The sequence below is a fragment of the Microtus pennsylvanicus genome, chromosome 9 (assembly GCF_037038515.1).
Source record: "Microtus pennsylvanicus isolate mMicPen1 chromosome 9, mMicPen1.hap1, whole genome shotgun sequence".
Classification (NCBI taxonomy): domain Eukaryota; kingdom Metazoa; phylum Chordata; class Mammalia; order Rodentia; family Cricetidae; genus Microtus; species Microtus pennsylvanicus.
In genome coordinates, this window is record NC_134587.1 from 42,770,172 (window position 1) to 42,788,777 (window position 18,606).

Genomic DNA, 18,606 nt, shown 5'->3' on the forward strand with positions numbered 1-18,606 from the left:
CACCCCGGAAGCCTGCTAGCTTATGCCCTGAAATAATTACATGGAAACTATATTCTTTTAAACACTGCTTGGCCCACTAGCTCTAGCCTCTTACGGGCTAATTCTCATATTTTGCCTAACCCATTTCTAATAATCTGCATAGCACCACTAGGTGCGCTTACCGGGAAAGATTCAGCATGTCTGACCTGGCGGCTTGCTCCATCACGTCTGCTTCAGAGAGCAGAGCTGTCGAGTCTGAGCTCACTTCCTCTTCCCCCAGCATTCTGTTCTGTTTACTCCACCCACCTATGTTTTAACCTATGAGGCCAAGCAGTTTCTTTATTATAATTAACCAATGACCTTCCTCCATCAGCTCAGCCTAGAAATAGTAGGGAGGGCCTTGGACCTTCTACAAAGCAATGTGCCTTAGCCTCTCTGAGGATTAGATGGGGGTGGGGTAGGAGGGTGTGTGGAGGAAATGAGAGGAGGGGATGGAGTGGAAACTTGGATTGGTATTTTTTTAAAGAATCTAATAAATTTTTTAAAAATTAAATGTGAACAAAGAGCAAGTTGGGAAATAAAAGGTTTATTTTATCTGACAGTTCCATATCACAGTCCATCATTTAGAGAAATCAGAACAGGAACCGAAGGACAGGACCTAAAGGCTTGTTTGTTTATTTTATTTTATTTTTTTGAAGTAAGTGTCATTTTTAATTGAAAAGCTAACAAATGTCTAGTTACAGCCCCTTGAAAAGCTAACAAATGTCGGGGTATAGCCCTCCTCCCAAACCAAAATGGGTAGTAAACTAAATCTCTAGGCAATATATTCAAAGCTGAGATTAAAAATTAAAGGGGAGGCGGATAAGACAAAACAAGTCCTCAGATCCAATTAAGAGAGCCCAGCTGTATACAAGCTTACCAGCAGCAAAGAGGCTGGAACACATCTTAACAACCCCACTTGCAACATTGACTTCAAGTTCCCTTGTTCCAGTTTCCAACTCATGAACAAAGATCATGTTTCATTAATTCTATTTCAGAATACTTCTCATAAGTTGTTTTATTTACAATGCCAACTTTCAAAGGCTCACTAAAGTTAACTGGACAATGAACTAGGCAGAAATCACTTTACAGAAAGAGGGAAAGCCCAAAATGTCACTTTCCACAGAGAACACAAAAGTTCAGTTTTATTCAGAATACTGAAAAAAAAAAACAAAAACAAAAGAACTTTTGCTCATAGAAGAAACTCAGCCATAGGCCAGATCTGTACTGGAACTACACATGCAGTGAGGACAAGACTGCGTTTGTCTACTGTTCTAATATTAACAATTATAAACAGAGCAGGGCAACTAGCATGTGGAACAACCCTTCTAGTGTTACAGCGTCAGGCACAGCACTTCACTCTCTTCACACCACTGGTTCTCTTTGCGTACCTGGGCCTCTTCCTCTTCAGTAAAGTCAGTTTTGATATTGCAGGTTCTACAAATCTCCTCAGGAGTTTTCCCCTTAATCATATTGGCCACAGTCTTGTATGTGACATCAAGCAAACCTTTGATGTCTAAGTAGTTTGCAGCCAGAATAAGTTCGAAAAGTGTTCCTTGGTCAACTTTCAGGAATTCTTGGTTCCAAACAGGTATATCATCTGTCTGCTTTTCTTTGTTCTCTTCATCCTCAGGAGGAGGAGGGTCATCCTTGTGATGGGTGCACCACTGAATGACCTTTTTTAGAATTGCTGCATTAACATTTGGTAAAGGAACAGGATCATCATCTCCCTCATCATCCATTCCCAAATCTTCCAGCATGGTCTTGATAGTCACAGATTGTTTGGCAATTTCTGCATCAACTTCAAATATCTCTCCATCAGAACTCTGCAACTTTATCGAGTTGGTGCTCGGTCTCAAGACCACGGGCCTGAGGCTGCCGGTCGCTGATCACAGAGAAGGTACGAGGAGGACAAGGCCACTCTTGTTTGTTTATTTTAATAAGACCCCAGCAAGCTCAGCAGTTAAGAGTGTGTGCTGCTCTTACAGAGAACCCAGGTTCAGTTCCCAGCACCCACACTGGGCAGCTTACAACCACCTGTAACTCCAGCTCCAGGGGATCTGACACCCTCACCTGGCCTCCACTGGAACCCACATGCGGCATACTCTCACATAGATACACAAATAAAAATTTAAAAAACAGATAACAAAAGCAAAAATAGATAAAGGGGGCTAGAGCCAACTGTGATGTTTCTGCACAGCAAAGGAAGCCATCAGTACAGTGAAGACACAACTGAAGATAGGGCCAAATATTTGCAAACTATCCCAATAAGGGGTTAACATTCAAGCCCATAAGTTATTCGGAACACAAAAAACAAGACCCAGAGAAAGAGTAGAACAAAGAAGCATTGATTTTTTTAAAAATCCACAGTGCCAGTAATTATATACATCACCTAAACAGTCTTATAAAAGAAAAAAAGTGATGCCTGACTCTGTAAAACAAAAAACGAAAACTGTGGTTTGAATGAAAATGGCCCCATAGGCTCCCATAATTGAATGCTTGGACACCAGTTCATGGAACTATTTGGGAAGGATTAGGAGGTGTGGCTTTGTTGGAGGAGGTGTGTCACTGGGGGTGGGCTTTGAGGTTTCAAAAGCCCACGCCATTCCCGATGTCGCTTTCTCTCTGGCTTGTGTTTATAGATCAGGTGTGAGCTCTCAGCTACTGTCCCAGTGCCATGCCTGCTTGTTTGTTGCCATGTTCCCCAACATGATGACCATGGACTCTAGCCCTCCAGAACTGTGAACCCTAAATTTAATACTTTCTTGTATAAGTAGCCTAGGTCATGGTGTTTTTAGTAGAACATTAACTAAGACAATGTTTCGTTATTATTATGGCTTGTTTTTATTATCAAGCAGATTGGGTTTGGTCTATTTATGTATTTATTATTTATTTATTTTATACACATGGATGTTTTGCTTGAATGTATGACTGTGTATTACCTGTGTGTCTGGTGCCCGTGGAGAACAGAAGAGGGTGTCAGTTGTGAGTCACCATGTGGGTTTTAGGAACTAAAACGGAGTCCTCAGCAAGAGCAGCAATGTTCTTAGCCGTCTCTCCAGTCCTGCCAACAACTTATAAAAGATACTTTTTTAAAGATTTACTTATTTATTATGTATGCATATATGCCTGGAGGCCAGAAGAGGACACCAGATCTCATTACAGATGGTTGTGAGCCACCTTGTGGTGGCTGGGAATTGAATTCAGGAACTCTGGTAGAGCAGTCAGTGTTCTTAACTGCTGAGCCATCTTTTTTTTTTAAAAAAAAAAAAAAAAAAAAGGAGATACTTTCTAAAACAAAGATTTAGACAAGCAGGAGGACAGAGGCAGGGGAGAGAATGATGGGTGACTTCTAATCAAAGGAGAGCCTGAGCGGCAGCTGTCACATTAGATCAAACAGACCTTCTCAAACAAAGCTTTACTGGAACCAAAATGGACTCCTTCACAGAGGGCTGCAGCATTTCCAACTTGTAATTACCTTTATGTTGCTGTGATTCAACACCAGGACCCAAGTCATCTGAAGGAAGAGCTTGTTTGGATTTAAAATTTCAGAGGGAGAGTCCATCATGCTGAAAGGGTGTGTCAGCAAGGGGCAAGCATGGGAGATCACATCTTCAACTACAACAGGGAACTGAGAGAGAGAACTGGCGGTGGGATGAGGCTGTGACATCTCAGATCAGCCGCCAGTGATGATGTAATTCCTCCAGGAAGGCTGAACTTCCCCTATGACCTCCTCAGACAGCACCACCAACAGGGGACCATGAGTTCAGATACATAAACTGTGGGGGAAAGTTCTCACTCAAACTATCACAATGGCAATGTTTCCCCACAAAAGGAAAACTGACAGATTTTTTTAAAAGGGAAAACACACCTCTTGGACTTGACTATAGCAGAACACTTCCTGGAAAGACAATCTCTATTCATCCCAGAGAGAGGGCACCAACAGTCAAAAAAAGGGCTCCATCTAAGTTGAAATAGGCAAATCAATGAGTTTATTTAGATTATTCACAGGACGTGGGTGACTCAGAGGTAAGTATATCACCAACAAGTCCTACTCTCAACATGGGCTACCAGGAAAAGCTATATCATTGGAGAGTGTAATCTACCCCTAGTGCACCCCCAGTCCATCATTACTAGCTGGAAACTAGCACCCCAAGACTTTGGGCAGCTGGATCAGTAGCGAGTGTGATTGGATCTCAGCTGATGTCCCTTGATGCTCCCTGTTCCTTCCACAGGGAAGCCTCATCTCTGTAGCCACAGACCAGGCTGTCAACCTATCATTCTGTTTATTTCGTTGTCATGCTATGACCAAGGTCTTCTGTAAGTCACGACATCCAGTCAGCAAGACAGTCAGTGGCCATGTCACACCCAGGCAAAATAGCTACACTACTGTGACAGATTGAGGGCATCACTAAATCAGCGGGGACATGGGAAATGTGAATAACACAGTTAGTAAGTGTACACATTCCTTATAGTGCAAAAGACAGTGGTTTGAAAGTGGACTGGACACTGGGCTAAAGCGAGTCTCCAGAACTCTGCAAGCCTTGGCAAATCCCAGGTCAGTTCCTGTGACCGCAGAGGGAAAACTAGAAATACACTGCTGGGAGATGAAGAAAAACAAACTGACTAGGGTTCAAGTCTCACAGCAGAAACCGGAACTTGCTTATCCTAGATTGTAGTAAAGAATCTTCTTTACTGCACAGTGTACATTGGGGATGGAGAGACAGTGGTTATGAGCACTGGTTGCTCGTCCCAAAGTCTCAAGTTCAATTCCCATAGTCACATGGAGGCTGCCAAGAGTCTGTAACACAAGTTCCATGGGATCCATGGGTACTGCACACATGGGATACACATACATACAAAGACACATACACATAAATAAAAATAAATGAATAAAAATATTTTTAGAAAAAAATATCACGTGTCAAATCTGAGAAATAAAGCTAAAACAACGTGTATATAAAGAAATTTCAAGTGCTAAACAATTATTTTGGAAAAGCTGAGAATGTGTGAACTTATCTAAAAATATGCAAGAGAGAAACAGGCTAAGGCAAAGCCATGAAAACAAATAATAAAGAATGAGGACAAAAACACCCAGAGAACACAGACAACCCAAGCCACTTCACAGGGGAGAAACTGAACTGCCTCATTTAAAAAATATTAATCACAAATGAAAGGAAAATATGACAAATTAAAAATATTAGAGACAAGTTAGGTGACAGTGGCAGGAGAATTGACACAGTTCAAGGCCAGCCTCAGCTACATTGTGTCAAGGCCAGCCTCAGCTACATTGTGTCAAGATGAGTCTTAGCTACATTGTGTCAAGGCCAGCCTCAGCTACATTGTATCAAGATGAGTCTTAGCTACATTGTGTCAAGGCCAGCCTCAGCTACATTGTATCAAGATGAGTCTTAGCTACATTGTGTCAAGGCCAGCCCCAGCTACATGTGTCAAGGCCAGCCTCAGCTACATTGTATCAAGATGAGTCTTAGCTACATTGTGTCAAGGCCAGCCTCAGCTACATTGTATCAAGATGAGTCTTAGCTACATTGTGTTAAGGCCAGCCTCAGCTACATTGTGTCAAGGCCAGCCTCAACAACATTTTGGGTTCCAGATCTGCTAGAGCTACATGTAGAGTAAGACTTTGTCTCAGAAAACATCTCCAAAGACAGATGCTGTACTGCACTTGCAGAGGACACTATTTAGGTACCCAGCACCCACTTTGGATGGCTCACAACCATCTGTAACTCCAGGTCCAGAGAATTCTCTTCTATTGGCTTCTTGGGCACCTGTACACCCACAGGGCAGATATATACATGTAGAAACATAATGCATGCCTTTAATAAAAATAAATCAACTAAGTCCCTCCAAATTATAAACATACTTCCATGTGCATCCATAAATTAATGATTAATAGGAGACTATGGCATAAATGCATAGAAATTCTATTTCAGATATTTAAATTTTTTAAATTAATTGCCAAATTCCTAGGAAAGTGCCTTCCAACACAATAATAGAAAATATGAATAGTCCTAAGTTGAAGTCACGATTTAGCATCTTCTGCCCAGTGAAACACTAGCCTCAGAAAATGTCATCCATTAAACATCTAACAAAGACTAGCTAGGATTTGTGAAAGTCTGTTTGACTGCAGTGGCTAGCCGTATCAACCTGATGGGATTCGGAGTCACCTGGGAGACACACCTACGGGTATGTTTGTGATGGTGCTTTCAGAGATTAACAGAGAAGAGAAAGCTCACCCTCAAAGAGGATGACACCTTCCAAGGAGCAACCCAGATCTAGAGGTCCGAGGAAAAGGCAGTGTCACTTCTTCCCAGGGGTGTTCAGCAAATGTCACCACTGCTGCTGCTCCTGTCACTGCTGCCACTACTGCCACTGTCACCATCCTCTGCTAACACCAGTTTCTTTGGTCTTCTAACGCAGGCTTCAATACCAGTGACTCTCCAGGGAGAGCCAAGTCATCAGTGCCAGACTAGGACAGATAAGGCACCCACCTTCATGAACTGAGCAGCTACCAGACTGTGGGCTGAATGCAGTTGGCCATTCCTGAACTATCTAGACTGTCCATACGAGGCCTTCTCGTAAATTCCCTTTTTTGTTTTGCTTGTTTGTTTGCTGTTTGATTGAGACAGGGTTCCACTATGTAGCTCTGGCTGTTCTGAAATTCACTATGTAGCCCAGGCTGGCCTTCAACATAGAGATCCACCATTTCTGCCTCCTGAGTGCTGGGATTAAAGGTGTGAGTGACTGTTAATTCCCTTTAATTATACGTACATACAGAGAGAAGTAATTATAGATATTTAAATCCTATTAATTCTGTTCCTCTAGAGAACCTTGCTGTCCTGGTTGCCAACTTGACAAATCCTAGCATTACCCAAGAAGAGAGTCTCAATTTAGGTAATACCTAGATCATACTGGCCTGTGGGGGTGATTATCTTGATTGTTAATTAACATAGGAGGGCCCAACCCACAGTGGGAAGCGCCATTCCCTAGACAGGTGGTGCTGAGCTGTATAAAAAGCTATCTAAGTACAACCTGTTAGCAAGTCATCAAGCAGCGTTCTTCCCTGGTTTCTGCTGCACTTCCTGGGCTGTGAGTCCGTTCCTGCTGAATGCGGTGCTACATGGAATAGCTGGTAGGTCCGCCTTCAGGTTCCAGCCTTCGATTTCTTCCCTCAGTGATGGATTGTGCCTGGAACTGTAAGCCAAATAAATCTTGTCTCCCCCTAAGTTTCTTTTGGTCATGGAGCTTGTGACAGCAACATAATGAAGCTAGAAGTCCTGCCTAGCACATCAGAGATCAGACAGTGAGGGGCACTATGGAGCTTGCGGGAAAGGACAGTGTAGCCTGGCACCCACCCTGACAAAGACAGAACGAGAAATAAAAGGCAGGACCAATCTCACTCAGGCAATCCATCGACTCGAGCAACATGGGAAGAGCTGACACCTCACGGCCAAGTTCATTCTTGAAGCACAAGGCCAGCTTAGCACAGAAAAGTAATGTTATTGACAGCATTAATAAGCTAAAGGAGGCACTCAGGCAAGCATCTGTTAGTTTCTTTGCACATTCTCTCCAAGTGTTTGATGAAAGTCAACAGCCAGCCTCTTGCCTGAAGCGAGAGCATTCGCTTTAGTTATCTGTCCAATCCCAGATGACCATGAAGATGCAAACCTCCGCAAGCCCAGATCAAATACACAGCCCAGAAACAGCTGTGGGGCTCTTCCAGGAGCTGGCAAAGAACCCAGCACTGGAGGGCCCATCACGCTGGCAAGGGGGAAGTGTGGAGTGTGAGCTGGCTGTCTGCTGGCCTTCCTCCTCAAGGCAGTTGGCCACTGTGACACATAGCTCAAGAAAAGACCAGGACAGAAGCAGCAGTGAGAGACTGAATACTTAAACAGCATTTTTTTAAAAGTCTCAACAATGTGAGACAATGAAGAGTTGGTGTGGTTGTTTGAAAGACAATGGCAGCCAAAAGGAAGTGGCACTATTAGGAGATGTGATGTAGGTGGAGTGGGTGTGGTCTTGTTGAAGGAAGTGTGTTACTGTGGGGTGGGCTTTAAGGTCTCTTTTCTCCAACTTCCCAAAGTGTGGCAATCAGTCAACTTCCTGTTGCCTGCAAGATGCAGCACTCTCAGCTCCAGCACCACATCTGCCTGCACACCGCCATGCTCCCCACCATGATGATAATGGACTGAACCTCTGAAACTGTAAGCGAGCCACACCTAGGAGTTACTGTGGTCATGGTGTCTCTGAGCAGCAATAGAAACCTAACTAAGACAGCTGGGAAGATTGCTCAGTAAATAAAACCACTGTCAAACAAGCATATATACTTGAGTTCAGACACCCACCACCCAGACGAAAGCAAGGCAAGGAGGCAGATGACTGAGATCCCTGTGCTGAAGGGGTGGAATCAGCAGATTCTTGCAGCTCCCTGCCTACCTCTTCTCTGAATTGGTGAACTCCATGTTCAGTGATAAAGACAGTCTTGAAAAAAGAAGGAGGAGGAGAAGGAGCAGGAAGAAGAGGAGGAGGAGGAGAAGAAGAAAGAAGGAGGAGGAGGAGGAGAGGGATTGCTCTGTGGTTAAAAGCACTGACTTCTCTTGCAGAGGACCTGAGTCCCCAGCACCTGCATGGTGGCTCAAGACTGTCTATAAGCAGTCTATGGGTTTCTGTTACTTTCTTGCTGTCATTGCACGGCACACAGTGTATGTATATGCATACATGCAAAATGAATAAGTATTCAAAATAAAAACAAATCTTGAAAAAGAATAAGTAAAAATAAATGAGCATTTGAGGAAGCCGCTCATCCCTCTGGCTATATGAGCATGCACACATGTGGATACTGCACAGGAGAAAGAAGAAAGGAAGGAAACAAGGAGACAGCAATGGAAGGGTGGATAAAGTTGGAGTTCCGGGTGCACTAAGGAAAGCTTCAGGGAAAGCCTGAAGAAGACACCGAGGACTACAGAGGGAACCACAAGTCCGGTCTTCAGGTAGCAGACACCAGGTTTGGGAAAAGGCAGTCCTTCCCTGCATGAAAACCATCTGCCGCTACTGTAAACTTCCGAAAGGGGGCTGGAAACAGTGCAGCCCCAGCCAGAGCCTTGACACATTGTCATCCACAAGGTCTGGCACCGAGTCAAATATTTCCAGTCGACCTGAGAGACAGATCAAGAGGAAATGAAATGAGTGAAGGAAAGAGGCCTGTGGGAACCGCAGATATTAAAGCCATCGGATGTAGCATCTTAAGTTCTTGTCAGTGTGACAAGAAACCCGAGGTAAACAGCATGACAGAAGAGAAGATCTGTCGCCACTCATGTCTTCGGAGGTTTCAGTCCATGGGCGCTGGGCTCTGTAGCTTCTGGGCCCATGCACAATGAATCAGGATGTTGTGGAAGGAAGCTGCTCCCTCTGGAGTAGGTAGGAAGGACTGGGGAGGAGGAAGAGAGGGGGAGATGGATTCTTCAAAGGCTCGCCCACAGTGAATGGTCTACAATTAGGCCCCACCTTCTACTTCCCATCACCTCTCAGTAATGCCATCAAAGTGGTCCTTTAGCCCTCCTAAAACAGTCACTTCCCCCTTCCTCCAGATATTGCCCTGGGGACCAATCCTTGACACCCAAGCCTTCGTGGGGGATATATCCAACTTATACCATGTGGCCTTCAAATAATTCTGATAAAGATACTCAAGAGAGGTGGCATTGATGAGCAAATTGAGAAGAGGAATACATATGAACTCAAGTTGACGACATATTAGTATAGGAAGGTGAAATAATACAAGACTGAGCACAAAAGTGGAATAGACACAACCAAGAGAAGAATTCATGGTTTTAAAAAGTGAGTTGAGTGAATTCCAGGAGGAGAATCATGAATTCCAAGCCAGGCTTAGCTGCATAGACATAGCTGTCTCAAAAATAAACTAATCAAATAAAAAATCTTAAAAGGTGGTAAGATTGGGGACATAGCACTGTTACTCAACACAATTCAGGATGTTCTAGAAGGCCATGATCAAGAAAAACAGAAAAAAACACAGATGGTAAATTATTGTCTTTACAGGAAACCAAAATGAATTTGTAAAAATCTAAACTTAAACACGGCCAGAAAATTCCTACCAAATGCACGCAGAACCTGAGTGCATTTATATACATGAAAATCTAAGTCACAAATAGAGTACCATTTACCCAACGGGTAAGATACTTGCACCTAAACTTAACAAAATATGTAAAGGGTTAATACAGGGCTGGAACTGCAGGTGGTTGTGAGCCAGCATGTGTGCCTGGAATCAAGCCCGAGTCCTCTGGGAAAACAAGGGCTCTTAACCACTAAGCTATCTCTTCGGCACTCTGTGCAGGTTTGGGGAGTCAGACAGCTTCATTTCTCAGGGCATATGGAAGGACACAGGTAATGGAAAGGCAGAAACTGGATCCTATCCCAGGTAAAACCATGGGGAAGGATAAAGTGCAGAGTCAAAGCACAACACAGATTGACGGCCAGGGCCAGAATGACCCGCTGACAACGTTCCTCTGCAGAAGGATGCTGCTCACAGAAGATGCTGCAGGACTGGACACTCGTGGGCCAGAGAACCAACTCACAAAAGATATCTTCTGACTTCCTATGTGCTATGGCATGTGTATGCACATGCTCACACATATGCATGCACACACACACAACCACACAAACACAACATAAAAGAGCACATGCAAATTGTTAAAGGTCTGACTTTGATCTTAGGTTCACACCTTTGCCCTCAAAAATTAACTCAAGATCACAGATTTAAGTGTAAAATATAAAATTATGAAAAATTCAGGCAACAAATATAGATCATCTTCCAGCCCGTGGGCAGTTTCCTAGCAGTTTCAAGAGCATAGGGAAGGAAAAATTGATTTAAAAAAGCAGCCTTAATCACAATTAAAATGGTTACCCTTTGAACAATATTTTACCCAATCAACACTTGGCCGGGGCCAGGTACCCGGCACGTTCCATGAGGCCGAATGAATAAAGATAAGTATGTTGTTCTTCATAAAACAGAACTAACAGTCCGTCTCACTGAGATCAAAGAAATGGCAACAACTTTTTTTTTTTCAGTGCTCATGTATGATCATAAAATCAAGCCATTTACAAAGTAAATACAGAGAGGAACTCGAGGAATCTGAAGAAGCCGGCTTCAAGGGATTGCAAGGGAAAGGGCCTGTGATTAACCCGGACGCAACAGAGGCTTCTCCCCAAACTCAGGAAAGGGCACAGGCAGCAGCACTTCACCAAGCCCACGTGTGTGTTCTGGGCTGCAGGGTTTGATGCCGCAGAGTCGCCGTGATGTGTGGATGGTTTAACTGGCTTCCCACAGCGGCTAGAGATAGCTCAGTGGTTCCCAGCACCCCATAGTGGTTCACAACCATCCATAACTCCAGTTTCAGGAGATCTGATGTCCTCATCTAACCTCCATAGGCACCAGGCAGTAACATGTGCGCACACATAATGCAGACAAATGTTCGTGCACCTAAAATAAGATAAATAAATCTAAAACTTTAAAAAAAAAAAAGAACATTTAGCTGGGCAGTGGTGGTGCACACCTTTAATTCCAGCACTCTGGAGGCAGAAGCAGGTGAATCTCTGTGAGTTCGAGGCCAGCCGGGTCTACAGAGTGAGTTTCAGGACAGCTAAGGATACACTGAGAAACCCTGTCTTGGAGCCGGGCGGTGGTGGCGCACGCCTTTAATCCCAGCACTCGGGAGGCAGAGGCAGGCAGATCTCTGTGAGTTCGAGACCAGCCTGGTCTACAGAGCTAGTTCCAGGACAGGCTCCAAAACCACAGATAAACCCTGTCTTGAAAAACCACAATATTAAAAAAAAAAGGAACAATCAGGGAAAATACTAGATTTCACAACTGTAGCATAGTTGTTTCATACAAAACTGATAAAGAACTCTTGCTTGAGGAGTGTGGCAGTGTATGCCTTTAAGCACTCTGATGGCAGAGACAGGCAAATCTCTGTGAGTTCAAGGCCAGCCTGGTCCCCAGAAAGAGTTCCAAGACATCCAAGGCTACCTGGTGAGATCCTGTCTCAAAAAACAACAAAAAGCAATTCCGTTTCTTTATACTAACTAAAATTAAATAAAAGTGAAAAATTTAAGGTTATAACTTAAGATAGAATATATATGTACATATATACACATGTATGCATACATATACATCATATACATATACATACACATGTATACATAATAGTTCCTGGGGAAAATTCGGCAAAATAAGCTCTGAGCATTTATGAAGAAGGCAATAAAAAACATTTGATGCAGTGTGGAGAGATGGGGAGAGTATCTCGACACCCAAGCCACACTCCACAGATGCCTCCCACCTCCCCCATTCACGCCACGGCCTGTAGTTTCATTATTAACTCAGAGGTGCTCTTGGATGGCTTTAGTGTGAATGGGCTTGACAATTTTGGCAGAGGCCAAGAAAAGAAAGATTGTCCAAAAATTGCTAAGAAGCATTTCGAAGCCTTGACAGTTACTGGATGCCCAGAGGATGCCCCAGTCTGTAGCACATCCAAGAATTCCATCCAGTGAGCTGGGCTAGAGAAAGAGACACATGCAACACAACTGCCTAGAAACACAACTGCCATCATTCAGTAGATACGACTGTGTGTGTAGAAAGGGAGACATTTGAATTCTATGAGATTACTGAGTAAAGGCCAAAGGCAACAAGCAAAACCTAATTGGTTTTCTATATAGCAGCAACAAATATTTGAGAAGTCTTTTAAATACCATTTAAAAGTCACTACAAAAATGTATTGAAGCACTTGGCTCAGTGCCACAGAGTGCTGCTGAGGGAAACTGAGGATCTGAGCAATGGAGGCTAGTCCCCATTCAGGGATGGGAAGGACTTAAAGCTGTAAACTTATCAAAGCTTAGGGGTTGAGGGGTTAGCTTGGTCCCCCATTGACTGAGGTTTCTGTCCCACCTGGTCCTGCAGTCGTTCAGTCACAAAGAAAACACACAGAGGTCTACATTAATTATAAACTGGTTGGTCTAGTAACTCAGGCTTCTTATTGATTAATTCTTACATCTTTCATTAACCCATTATTCTTGTCTGTGTTAGCCACGTGGCTTGGTACCTTTTTCAACAAGTCAGTCACATCTTGAGTCCTCTGCATCTGGGTGACAACTGCAGACTGACTCTTTCCTCCTCCCAGAATTCTCTTGTTCTCATTGCCCCGCTTCTACTTCCTGCCTGGTCACCCTGCCTATACTTCCTGCCTGGCTACTGGCCAATCAGCATTTTATTAAGCAAGTACAAGGAACAAATATTTACAGGGTAAAACCACTGTCCCACAGCAGTCCCCAGCTCTGCAAAAACAAAGGGAAAATGTATATATTTTTCTCTCCAAATTGATCCGTTTCACGTTACAGCATGTTTCATGGAACTTGATTGACAGGTTCTAAATTACATGTGGAAATGCAAAGAGTCAAAGAACACCAGGGCCTGAAGATGAGGACAGAACTGGGGTCCTGTTACCTAAGATGGAAATTGTTAGGGGTCGTGATGAGTAAGTTGATAGGCCTGGGTTCAGGAAGAGATGGGCAAGCCCTGGGATCCCAGAAACTATATGTACACATGAACACACAAGCATATACACATGCATATACATAAATGCAATATGTACATATATTTGTGCATATATATATATACATATGTACACATACACACACTCATATATACACACATACATGCACATTTATACCCTCTCAGGTACACACACTTTTACACATGCATACATACATTCATACTCTTTCAGATACACACACACTCATACATATGCACATATGCACACCATGCATACTCATACTCAGACACACAGACGTACATACTATCACACATGAACTATCATGTCACTGAGAACAATCAGTTTCAGAGCTGGTGGGTCAGTTTGTGTTCACAATTTGAGAGATATAGTCCACCATACCAGGAAGGCTGGTGGCTGGAGCTTGAAGCACTTGGCCACATTATATCTGCCATCAATAAGCAGAGTGCAGATGGGAAGTGGGGTTGGGCTTCAAGTCTTGCTCCCTCCACAGTGAGTCACTTCTCCAGTGAGGCTACTAAAGGTTCCACAACCTTCCAAAATAGTGCCTATTTCTGGGAACTAAGTGTTCAAATGCATGAGCCTGTGGAGGCATTTCACAACACAAACACAGATGATGGGGGAGAGTCTTCTGGCTTGTGTTAATTTCATTGGTTAAATAAAGAGACTGCCTTGGCCCTTTAATAGGACATAAAATTAGGTAGGTGGAGTAAACAGAACAGAAGGCTGGGAGAAAGAAGCTGAGTCAAGGAGTCACCATGACTCTCCCACTCCAGACAGACGCAGGTTAAGATCTTTCCTGGTAAGCCAGCTCGTGGAGCTACACAGATTATTAGAAATGGGTTAGATCGATATGTAAGAGCTAGCCAATAAGAAACTGGAACTAATGGGCCAGGCAGTGTTTAAAAGAATACAGTTTCCATGTAATTGTTTCGGGTAAAGCTAGCCGTGCAGGCAGCCGGGTGCCGGGGACACAGCCCACCGCTCTTAATACTACACACAGGTGCACACACACATAGGCACACATACATAGCAAGTCTCTCTCATACATACACAAAGTTGATATGGGATTCTCCTTTGTATGCTTTGAATAAACCATTGGTTAATAAAGAAACTGTCTAGGCCTGTGATAAGGCAAAAGAGTAGAACTAGGCAGGGAAAACTAAACTGAATGCTGGGAGAAAGAAGGCAGAATAAGTGCAAAGCCATGTAGCCCCACCAGGGACAGATGCCGGAACTTTACTCGGTAAGCCACAGCCTCGTGGTGATACACAAATTAATGGAGATGGGTTAATTTAAGATGAGTTAGCCAGAAATACGCTTAAGTTGTTGTCCAAACAGTACTGTAAATAATATGGTTTCTGTGTGATTATTTTGGGGCTGAACAGCCAGAAACAAACAAGCAGCCTCCTACTACACAAAGTAATCAAATTTACAACAGTGGTCTGCCTCTCAATAGAGGAAAAATCTTTTCCAATACAATGGCATTGTGTTGACTGATTGTCCCCTTCTCCACACACCCAGGTACAGAAATCCATTTAAAGTGGGTCCTAATAGAACAAGAGAATAAAAGCATGAAAACTTCCAAAACAAAACGGAAAATGGTTTCATTGCCTTTAGACTAGGACAGACAAACAGACAGACAGACACACACACACAAAAGCAATAATCCCACAATTAAAGTTTGGTGTACAGAACTTCAGTCAAATTAAGAACTTATTTGTCAGAAGAGTGGGAGGGCAAGAGACAGATAAAGAGAACTTTCAAAACATAGACCCCGAGTCACTGGCTCTACAGCACATAATGGATCTCACAAGTCAATAAGAACAGTGTAAATAGCTCAATTTTTTAATTATCAAGAAACCAAACAGACACTAAGCATCAGAAGACATGCATGTGGTCAGCTTACACACAAAGGTGTTCTGCCCTATCAGCCCAAGACATGCAAATGGTCAATTGACACACAAAAGTGTTCAGCACTTCTAGCCCAGGGAATGCAAATCAAGGCAAGGGAGCTATTCCTACACAGCTAACAGAAAGACTAAAGCTGAGCAGATAACAGTAAGTGCTAACAGAAGGCTGGAAATCATTTGTAGGGGTGCTAACACTTGGGTTTTTCTGAATTACACTGTCATCTATAAAGTTCACACTTGAGAACTGCACACCAAGTTACAAAATGAATCACAAAAGCCTTCACAATGTTTAATTATAATAAGTTAATGATGTTGTGTTGGACTTCATTCATAGCTATCTGTGGCCATGCATGGCCCACAGGCCATGGGTTGGACACACCTAAACTTTCATGTTTTGCTGGTTGAGTAAAATAACAACAACATACAAAAATGCTGGAAAACTCTTCAACAATATGCTCCAGAATCCAGCAATTCTACTTGTTGGGTATGTGCCCAACAGAAAAAGTAGGACCACAAGAATATGAGCAGGAATGCCCATGGATACTATATGCATATAAATGTATACTACATATATAAAACCTGCCAACAAGCTGCATGGTAAACAAAGAATAGAATTTAATCACACAGAGAAAACTGCACAGTTGTGAAAAATATAGATGAAGAAATCACATGATATGATGTTGGGCAAAGTGTACATGGTGTATGTTTCTATTACACAAAACTTATAAACAGATTGTCTGTCACCTGACAGTCTAACTGGGACAAAACTTGAAAGATGTAAGCTAGCCAAATTTCCGCACAAGGAAAAGACAGTCTGAACAAGCCAGTGTCTAGTAAGACCTGGTATCAGTAAGTAACAACTTTCTGGAAAAAGAGGTATCAGGCTCTGAGGGGTTCTCTGTTGAATTCTACCAAACATAAAAAGAAAAAGTTGTACCAGTCCTCAACACACTCTTGATGTGGAATGTCCTTCTGTATATGTGTTGCTTTTATTGGTTAACTAATAAAGCTGCTTTGGCCTATAGCAGGACAGAATAAAGCCAGGCAGAAAATCTGAACAGATATAGAGAGTAGGCAGAGTCAAAGAGATGCCATGTAGCTGCTGAAGAAGGCAGATGTTATGTAGCTGTCCAAGAAGCAAGAGGTAACAAACCAAGAACCTTGTGGTAAAATACAATATAATAGAAACAGGTTAATTAAAGATGTAAGAGCTAGCTACGAATATGCCTGAGTCATCGGCCAAGCAGTGCTATAATTAATATAGTTCTGTATGATTATTCAAGTCTGGGTGGCCAGGAACGGAAGAGCAGTCTCCACTTACAAAATGGCGCTGACCATCTGGGGCAGGGATCCACATAAGATCTTTAAAAAGCTTAAGGAAAAAAAGAGGGCTTCTAGACCCTCAAAAGTAGGACACAATTAGAGCTTCTTGGTAGCCACATTTTTTCAGATAAGCTCATTTGTTGGCAGCAAGCAGAAGCACAGTTTCTTTAAGAGAAGGATTCCTGGTTGTGCTGGCAGCACAAATGTCTCTGGCTCTTTCAGGAGATCCTGCTACAGAGCATTTAAATGGGGTTTGTGAGCAAAGTGCTACAAGTTGCTTAATGGTGACATAGACCTTCTGTGTCCTTGGAACTGGGGCAATGAGCATGGTTCACAGAGGCAGTTACCATACCTCCACCATGTTGGATGGGATGGAGCCAACAGGCAGGGCCATGGAGTTGGCCTTAGCCATGCCCACTAAGCATTTTTTTAAAAAGGTGCTCCTAGTCAGAAAATTATTACAGATACACAATAAAGACAGATTCAGACAAAAATAAACCTCTGAATGGGTCACAGTGTGTCCAAGAAATATACATAGGCTTGGGGAAAAAAGGAAAAAGAGTATAGACAAGAGTACAGACAGTCATAGATTAAAGGAGTAAAGATAATAAAATAAAAAAAGTTTTAAAATAAGCCACATAAAGATGGAAAATACACAGAGAGTTGGGATTATGCATATTACTGTGTTTTCTTTAAATTTTTTTATTTCAGAGAGACATTTGAATCTAGGGGCTGCTAAGATAAACCAATATATACATATATTTTTTTAAAGGTATTTTGACTTCAAAATTTGAGTCTAAGGATATGTTACTTTGGAAAAGAGGATCTGCTTTTGTTTCCAGAGAGGATGGGAACCTGTGCATTCTTTCCAGGCTAACGTGGTTTGATGGAACAAGACACCCCCCCCATAGGTCTCCATGAACCCTAAAAATACTTTGTCCAACAAACAGCAAGAAGCAGTTTGGAGAAAACAATGCCCAAACTCCCAAAATATTTGTTTATAAATGTTTGTGTTTATTTAAAGGGAAATATGATATAGAAATGAATACTTTACATTGGCATGGATCTTGGTCTATTGATACAAATTTAAGGTTGATCTGCTATATGTGTATATGTACTTCTGCTCTTGTTTAAGGTATTGTGTTTGTGCAGCTCATTTAAAAATGCAATATATAATTAAAATTACAGATTAATAGTCATTTATAATAATCAAACTAGTAATCATGTTAATTATGTTTTCTAGATATACAGAGATATATTTCATTTAGATGGATAATCTTCAACACTTCAAAGACCTACATTTAAAAGGTTTCAAGAACTTAGACTTTTCTCAAGCAGTACCCATTACTTCAGGGAGATTTATGGGCATTGAAGAAACTCATTATAAAATTTGTCTTCAATGTGACAAGGCTAGCCATTTGTAAAAAAAAAAAATGTCCTTTCCTGAACTGCTTGATGGCATGCTGTTTGAAGTGGACATGTAGGATCCACAGAAAAGTAACTACTAAACTTTCCAAAAGACGGGATGGTCCCTCCAGGTTCCTGCTTCATGAAAGAGTCTGCCAGACATTCTGCGGGACACAGAAGAAAGCAACTGATGAACTTTGTCAATAAAAGGCAGAACAGATCTTCAAATTTCCTTCTTCATGCAAAAGGTCTGTTGAATACTATGGTCCTGTAGGCTGAAGATGGATATCCCAATGTTACAGAAGGACTTTGGGTGACTGTCCAAGAAGCAAGATGTCTCTGTCAAT

General features: G+C 42.4%; 1 protein-coding gene across 1 annotated transcript; it reads right to left on the minus strand.

Moving 5' to 3' along the window:
- Positions 1 to 645: 645 nt before the first annotated feature.
- On the minus strand, positions 646 to 17,264 carry LOC142856988 (S-phase kinase-associated protein 1-like). The gene is made up of 4 exons (XM_075984613.1): positions 17,205 to 17,264; positions 7,440 to 7,518; positions 6,276 to 6,314; positions 646 to 1,903 (listed from the first exon to the last, which is right to left on the minus strand). The coding sequence occupies exons 1-4, from the start codon at positions 17,262 to 17,264 to the stop codon at positions 1,353 to 1,355; spliced, it is 729 nt and encodes a 242-aa protein (XP_075840728.1). The 3' UTR covers positions 646 to 1,352.
- Between the last annotated feature and the right edge of the window lie 1,342 nt (positions 17,265 to 18,606).

What these genes read in the sequence shown, in the direction of transcription:
- LOC142856988 (XM_075984613.1), bottom strand. Translation starts at nt 17,264, where the DNA reads ATGGCTAAGGCCAACTCCATGGCCCTGCCTGTTGGCTCCATCCCATCC. An exon ending in TCCCATCCAACATGGTGGAG is followed by an intron (nt 7,519 to 17,204) that starts GTATGGTAACTG and finishes TTCTGTGCTAAG; the next exon opens with CTGGCCTTGTGCTTCAAGAA. An exon ending in CGAGTCGATGGATTGCCTGA is followed by an intron (nt 6,315 to 7,439) that starts GTGAGATTGGTC and finishes TCGGACCTCTAG; the next exon opens with ATCTGGGTTGCTCCTTGGAA.